Source organism: Oncorhynchus tshawytscha, linkage group LG30, assembly GCF_018296145.1.
Source record: "Oncorhynchus tshawytscha isolate Ot180627B linkage group LG30, Otsh_v2.0, whole genome shotgun sequence".
Classification (NCBI taxonomy): domain Eukaryota; kingdom Metazoa; phylum Chordata; class Actinopteri; order Salmoniformes; family Salmonidae; genus Oncorhynchus; species Oncorhynchus tshawytscha.
The window spans coordinates 41,676,491-41,684,171 of record NC_056458.1 but is presented as its reverse complement, the minus strand read 5'-3'; the positions used below and the strand labels follow the sequence as shown (position 1 = coordinate 41,684,171).

General features: G+C 42.8%; 1 protein-coding gene across 1 annotated transcript; it reads right to left on the bottom strand.

The window, feature by feature from the left end:
* Window positions 1-5,846: 5,846 nt before the first annotated feature.
* bod1 (biorientation of chromosomes in cell division 1) lies at window positions 5,847-7,316 on the bottom strand. The gene is made up of 4 exons (XM_024393479.2): window positions 7,004-7,316; window positions 6,683-6,807; window positions 6,277-6,476; window positions 5,847-6,180 (listed from the first exon to the last, which is right to left on the bottom strand). Exons 1-3 carry the CDS (start codon window positions 7,142-7,144, stop codon window positions 6,278-6,280), a joined length of 465 nt encoding a protein of 154 aa, XP_024249247.1. The 5' UTR covers window positions 7,145-7,316; the 3' UTR covers window positions 5,847-6,180; window position 6,277.
* Between the last annotated feature and the right edge of the window lie 365 nt (window positions 7,317-7,681).

Sequence of the window (7,681 nt, the reverse complement as noted above, 5' to 3'; positions counted from 1 at the left end):
CTTCTCTTGGCAGGTTTGTTGTGGTGCCATATTCTTCCCTTTTTTTAATGGATTTAATGGTGCTCGGTGGGATGTTCAAAGTTTCAGATCTTTTTTTATAACCAAACCGTGATCCGTACTTCTCCACAAGTTTGTCCCTGACCTGTTAGGAGAGCTCCTTGGTCTTCATGGTGTCGCTTGCTTAGTGGTGTTGTAGACTCTGGGGCCTTTCAGAAGAGGTGTATATATACTGATATTATGTGACAGATCATGTGACACTTAGATTGTACACAGGTGAACTTTATTTAACTAATTATGTGACTCCTGAAGGTAATTGGTTGCACCAGGTCTTATTTAGGGGCTTCATATCAAAGGGGGTGAATATATATGTACGCACCACTTTTCCATTTTATTTTTGTATTTTTTTAAACAAGTCATTTTTTTTCATTTCACCTCACCAATTTGGACTATTTTGTGTCTGTCCATTACATTAAATCCAAATAAACATCCTTTTAAATTACAGGTTGTAATGCAACAAAATAGGAAAAACGCCAAGGGGGATGAATACTTTTGCAAGGCACTGTAAGTCATGGGACTGTACTGTAGATACCCTGCAGCATCAACAACAACTCATTGGAATGTCCTCATGAATGAGGACTAAAGGTTGTATAATACCACTTGTTCTATTGCTTCAAATTGGGAGTAAAGAGAAGGAGGACGTGGGTTGAGAATGGACTCTGTGTGATACTTCTATAAAACCTCCTGTTATTGTTGAAGGCACCTGGTTTGTGTTCTGCTGTAATAGGTCAGGAAGGCTCAGACAATGCATGCAGAGAGAGAGTAGAGAAAGGGCTTGTTGTGTCCCCTACTAGAGGACCCTGACCACGTGGGAAAACACCACGGGCCTCACTCTCCACACAACGTCTCCTCCAATCTGCACATTGCCTGACATTGAACGTGTGTTTCAGACTCATGCCAAAAACAAGTGGATAAATCAATGAAATTACACAAGAGCTGACATCTGCAGAGGAATAGCCAAGCTGTGCTGATGTTGCTAGCTTGCTTTCTTCCCTCTCACTATGAATAAGCGGGCCGAATGTACCTGTAATGGCAAAACTCACAATATTTGTAAAGACAATGTACAATAAATACAATTGTCTAATAAGTACATATGCCTGCTTATAATTCTCACTATGTAATAATGGATGGATCCTAGATGTATTTTAATAGATATATTATAGCCAGTCACTATCCTCTCAGTCCTTATGGAGTGCTTATTTCACAACTAATTACTTCCAAGATATAATTAAAAAATATATGTTCCAAAACAAAAATTCACGAATAACATTTGCTAACACATTTCATCATACATACAGTATGTCCTCCATTAAAGTTTTAAAAGGGGATTGCTTCCATAGGCAGCCAAGATCACCAAGCCACAACGTTTAATACTCATTACGTCTGTATAGTCCCTGGCTGAAGAAGAGTGGAGACTGAGGAGCTTGTGTCTAGTGGTGAAAATGACCTTGCCTAATGCACATCTGGGCAGAGAGGTCCTGGATCGGGCAACCTCAGTGTACCACTATATGTAATGAATCCCCCCACTAACGTGTGAGAAATATGAGGGGTAATTAAATGAACAGATGCACCAAGGCTTTGCAGAGGAATGGGGATTTAATTGTTGTGGCTTGGGCCTCTAAGGGACAACTCTGGGTCCAACGTGCAGCTGTGCTCTAATGGGGTTAAGGGGGGGGGGTGAATTTACCCCTACTCTGTCCCATTTCAATAATTACTCTGGTTCAGAAAACCAATGCAATGACAGCTGAGACTTTTGCCCCCAAGATGTGCAGTGAACACAACACACAATTTCACACTATATTACCAGTACCCTCCAAGGACCCTGAACTTAATTGCTGCATATCTGAGGCCAAAAGTGCTGTGTCACTTGGTTTCTTACACAATGCATAGTTCAACCCTGTGTCCTCTCTCATCCGTGAGCGATTTAGTACTGGGCAGAGTTTGGGTTTTGAGTTTCTGTTGATTGTTTACACTTGACAATGATGATAAATGATTGGCTTGCTATGTCCTACAAATATTTGTTTTTCTAAATCATTGAAATGATTGCTATGATTGTGCAATATTCCAAAATTCTAATTAGGGAGTCATAATTACGTCATGATGTGTTGCTCACATACTGACACAAGATAGTGACCAGGAACAGAGCAGCAGCACAACAATGGTCCTCTATGAAAATTTGAACATCTTGGCACTGTTGTAATCTTCACTCGGCACCCCTTAGAGCCTGGTTCCTCTCTACGTTTCTTCCTAGGTTCCTGCCTTTCAATGGGAGTTTTTTCTAGCCACTGTGCTTCTACATCTGCATTGCTTGCTCTTTGGGAATTTAGGCTGGGATTCTGTATAGCACTTTGTGACATTGGCTGATGTAAAAAGCGGCCTTATAAATTTGATTGCTTGAAACCCCACAGCTGACCAGCTATATTAAAATAAAAACATCTCTGCCTGTTGTATTGGTTGCATACTTCATTATTCTACAGAAACTATACATGATACTTTGTCAGTTTAGCCGGGTCAAGTCAGACTCAAGACCAACAGCTAGAGGAGGATGTCCCTGAGCTTGTTAGAATCACTTTGCCCTCTAGTGGGTTTTGTCTTACATTTCAGATACTGCCAAAGCATCTGCTACAGTACAGCCCTGTACACTCTGCTCCTCCATTGTGTGGAAGGAAGACGTTGCTATGCTGCTGTGAGAGTTCTGGACTGGAACACAACTTGACCTTTACTATTCAGAATAATGTGATTGTGTTGAGGCCATCTGGTCATAAATTGGCATTGCTTTTAATTGTATAATGCATGTGTAATAAGTGACCATAATTCAATAAGGGTTCATGGGTAATACCAACCACATACTGTGACCTGTAGAAAAGGTAGTGGAGAGTGGTGTAAATTAAGCCATTTTTTTTAACGTTCAGCTTTACTCTGTCAAGATAAATATAGACTGAACAAAAAATAAACATATTATGCAACAATTTCATGCCTAGTCAATCAGAATGAGTTTTTCCCCACAAAAGGGCTTTATTACAGACAGAAATACTCCTCCGTTTCATCAACTGTTCAGCTGGGTGGTCTCAGACAATCCTGTAGGTGAAAAATCTGGATGTGGAGGTCCTTGGCAGGTGTGGTTGCACCTGGTTTGCGGTTGTGAGGTCAGTTGGACATACTGCCAAATTCTCTAAAACGACGTTGGGAGGTCGGCTTATGCTAGCAAAATTAACATTCAATCATCTGGCAACAGCTCTGGTAGACGTTCCTATAGTCAGCATACCAATTGCACGCTCACTCAAAACATGAGCCATCTGTGGCATTATGTGGTGTGACAAAACTGCACATTTTAGAGTGACCTTTTATTGTCACCAGCACAAGGTGCACCTGTGTAATGATCATGCTGTTTAATCAGCTTCTTGATATAGCTCACTTGTTCAGTATAGTATTCTTTCTAACAAAGATACCTAAATATATTTCAGGATGTTGTGTATCCCTGGAAATATTCAGAATTCATGTAAACATACAGTTTAGAACATTAGGGAAAAAAAGGTCTCTTGGGACTTACTCCGGGTATGGGGTACGTTGAGCCACAGGACAGGGTAAGTTAAGCCACCTACAAATGTATGTACTGAATTAAATTGTACCACTAACTTTTTGAAACCATGTCTAACTTTATTTCCCAAACACAATTCAACACAATCACTTTTTCCACAGATTTGTGTACATTTTAAGCATATTTTAACAAACACTTTTTTAAAAGCACTTATCCTTGGCCAGGCCCTGTTGATAATGCCGAGCACTACACCTGGTAAGAAAACACTTCAATTTGCTCAAACATTGGCTCAACTAACCCCAAGGCAAACATTTGGTCTAAATTAGCCCACACAGCTACAAGGATGCACTTTTATGCTAGGTTTAGGACATCATACTGAAACTTAGAGACCCCAACTGATGTATAAAATTATCTACTTTGGTTTAGATAGAAGCATCATGAAATCTCTAGTATATATTCATTTGACTTTTTCCATGTGGTTTCTCCCTTTAGACTCTTGAAATGAACTTTTCCTAAATATTTAGTAAAAGTATTACTTTTGTGTATGGTTTCCTAGAAACAAGGGTGGCTCAACTTACCCCCCTTTCCCCTCCTGACAAGATAAAGTGAAGACCAGAGACTTCCAGCTCAAGTGCAGTGGAGCCAGGGCATTAAATTCCTCACCCTGGATTCTGATTACTCACACCAGACAGCTGACAACTGTAGCGTTAAAATCAGGACAGGATTGAGTTTCCCCAGATGGAGGAACTGTGGCAAAGCATCTTAATTAGCGTGAGCAGCAGACACTGATGTCAGGGTGGGGGCTAGAGTCACGTAGCCATGCTGCTGGTCTCTGAAAACCTGACACACCACCAGGACCTTTATTCAATTTGTGTAAGTGTGTGTTGGGAGGGGGGGGGGCAACAAATTAGCTATGCTCAAAGTCCAATGTCTCACTAGTATCCACTTGCCCTAAATGCTTATCGGTCTACTACACACTATTTCCTTACGGAATTCTTTAGACCACTCCTAAAAGCCATTCAGTAGTGTCAGTGTGTGGAGGTCTCTGATTTAAAAAAAGAGAACAAAGGCCTGCTTGCCAGTTCTCAGTGGTGCAGCACAGCGGGCCTGCTAGTATGCACGTCCTCAGAGGCGAGGTGGTGAATGACAGAAGCAGCTCCATCCAGGCAGCTCTGACAATTCAACCTTTGTCCCAGCCAGGCGGGAACACTCTGCACAGCTCATCCAGAGCCCCTCATCCCCCTCCTTTTACTGGGGGCCTTGGAGCTGCATCTTAGGGCCATGGAGCTAAGCCTCACTCCTACACGGCTGAGGGCAGCGAGAGAAATATAGCATGGATGTGTTGAGACAGCAACCATGCCGTGCTCCCAGGCACTGCCAATCAACTTGCACCCTGCCTGCCCAGAGGAATGCCAACAAGCCTCAGTCAGGGGCAGGCTGTTCTACTCCCTCTGCCCTGGCAGCTAGTTTCATAACCTGGGTTGTACTCCAGATGTTAAGTCTTGAACTGGCAAAGACTGCAGCCTTCCCTTTTATGGACTGTCTCCTCTATGTAACGCAGTACACCTTCCTACCTGGAAGAGATCTCACTGGCTGTGCTCTGGATGTATCCAAATGTGATAATGCTGTGATCATTCTAATCTAATAAAAATATAGGAAATCAGCTGTGTATTGCGAGGGCAAAAAACAAAACTTGCACCCCTTGGGGTCCTGAGGACAAAGTGTGGGGAAACGCTGCTCTAGGCTAACTGAGCAATGTAGTCTTACCGCAGCCCGTACAGCACAGTATTGACACAGTTTAACAAATGACAGGGCAGTGTGCACATTTCAACCAAATCATTCATTTATTGGTGAATGACATTTACAATATTCACCAATAAGTGTCAAACTGAGGGACAAAATCTGTAAGCCAACATTACAATGGCTACTTCCTGGTCTTAAAAAAAAGAAAAAGAAAGTTACCAGTCTCTTTAATTCAATAACCACAAACAAAATTCCATGTGCTATACCTGGGGAAAGCTATATAACTCTTAAACTACGAGGTCCATTGCCTGCAGGTTTTCTTCTACCTGATAATGAATTGCACACAACCTGGTGTCTCAGGTCAAAATCAGTCCCCGAGAGGGGAACAATGAAAAAAATGCAGTGGAACTGGCTTCGAGGTCCAGAGTTGAGTTTGAGGGGCGGCAGCGTAGCCTAGTGGTTAGAGCATTGGACTAGTAACCAGAAGGTTGCAAGTTCAAACCCCCGAGCCGACAAGGTACAAATCTGTCGTTCTGCCACTGAACAGGCAGTTAACCCACTGTTCCTAGGCCGTCAATGAAAATAAGAATTTGTTCTTAACTGACTTGCCTGGTTAAATAAAGGAAAAATAAAATACCAGTGTCATTTGCACAATTCCCCTTTGACTTGTTATGGGCATTATTTGGTAGCTGTTAGCAATGACAGCTAACATCCACGGCTTGGTTTCTCCACATGAAGTAAGAGTTGTGCAAACCTCTTGCTCCATGACAGTAGGTCCTTGTCCATCCAGCCTGATGGAGCGCTAAAAATATCTACCTTCAGCAGAAAACATTTCTCTGTACCTGAAGTAAAAGGAGAGAAGACAAACTGTGAAACTTTGAGATTATACTATAGTTCAATGCCCATGATGTTTATGTTAAGGTGTTACACGCACTGACCTCATGGCGTTTTGGGTCCAGTGTGGCTTGGAGCCTCTTGTTGCTCAGTCTCTGATTGAGTGTTGGATGGACCCTCCTCCTTCTCAGCAGACAGGAAGTCATGAATGGCATCCTCAATGTGGGGCCTGAAAGTGTGGTTCAATTTGGGATCCACCACCTGGGTGATGATTCTGTCCACTCCAGACTCCAGCATGCCTGACCTGACACACAGCAGAGACACTACAGATGACTAATGACTGTGGCATAAGTAGCAACAACTGATAACACCTACCTCAGTCCAGACTGGGGCCATGAGCTTAGCCATCCAATGTGCAGATTTCACTATCCTCTGTAATATGTACTGTCAGCAACGCATTTGACACTTACAGGCAGAATTATGAGTATATGAAGTATTGTAGCTACTTACTGCACGACGCTTTGTCTTAGCCCATTTCGCACTTGATTTTTGTTGATTGATGGGTTCCATTCTTGAGTGCTCAAATGAGTGGATACAAAGTTGTCAACTTTTTGTCGCAGATTCTGGTAGGCAGGCTGACGGCAATGACAGAAGTACACCGGCATTGATCAATAGCTGAGAACATTTTCCAGCACAACTGGCTAGCTAACGTTAGCTAGCTATGCTAAAAACAACATGGTTGGACACAAAGCGTAAACGTGCAATCTAACTGAGTAAAATAAATGTTGACAACCAGTTAGTCAGGAAAAAGTTAAGAGCTATATATAGTACCTTTGTATCCACATCTGCCAGGCAATCTCTGCGGAACTCGTCGAACAAGCCTCGGTTCTTGAGATGTTCCACGATGAGACCGATTAGCTGAGGATCTCCGGGAGGAAGATTCACCGCGTTACCGCTGGCACCCTCCGCCATACCGATGTTTGTGTAATTTCAGCGTTGTTCATAAACCACTGGAACACTATCGATATAATTTGAGGAAACGACACAAAATAACTGCTCATGGGTCTAAAACTACAAACTAGCTAGTTATGTGGAAGAATGATTTGGAAGTGTACACAAGTACCAAAATGCTTTGCAATACGGAAGTTGCTTCTTGGCAAGTGACCACCACGCTAGGTCTTTCATCTTGATAGGCCATGCGTGGTCATTCCGAATTCTGCGTTGGCCGTGCAGCATTTACGGTGATATGGACTCTGCAGAAGTCAGGGCATTCATATTTATTTAGTTTAGCCGAGCAGCGCTGTTGTGAAGGAAGTTGTCAATGAAGTGAGTTTGTGTTATACATGACCTCCCGCCCTCACCGAACGTCAAACAATCGTGTCAATGCGGATCTATACGGAGCACTCCGCATTGTTAAAACTTTTGAGAGGCGCACTTGTGATGCGGTACAGAGTTCAATTTGGCCTCTGCGTGCCTCTGGAGGCTCCTCTATTGCGCCACACCGCGCAT

Bases quoted from the DNA above. Each gene is read 5' to 3' on its own strand.
- bod1 (XM_024393479.2), bottom strand. From the start codon at position 7,144: ATGGCGGAGGGTGCCAGCGGTAACGCGGTGAATCTTCCTCCCGGAGAT. The intron at 6,808-7,003 runs GTACTATATATA...CATTGCCGTCAG, and splicing joins TGGCAGATGTGGATACAAAG to CCTGCCTACCAGAATCTGCG. The intron at 6,477-6,682 runs GTAAGTAGCTAC...GCTGTGTGTCAG, and splicing joins CTAAGACAAAGCGTCGTGCA to GTCAGGCATGCTGGAGTCTG.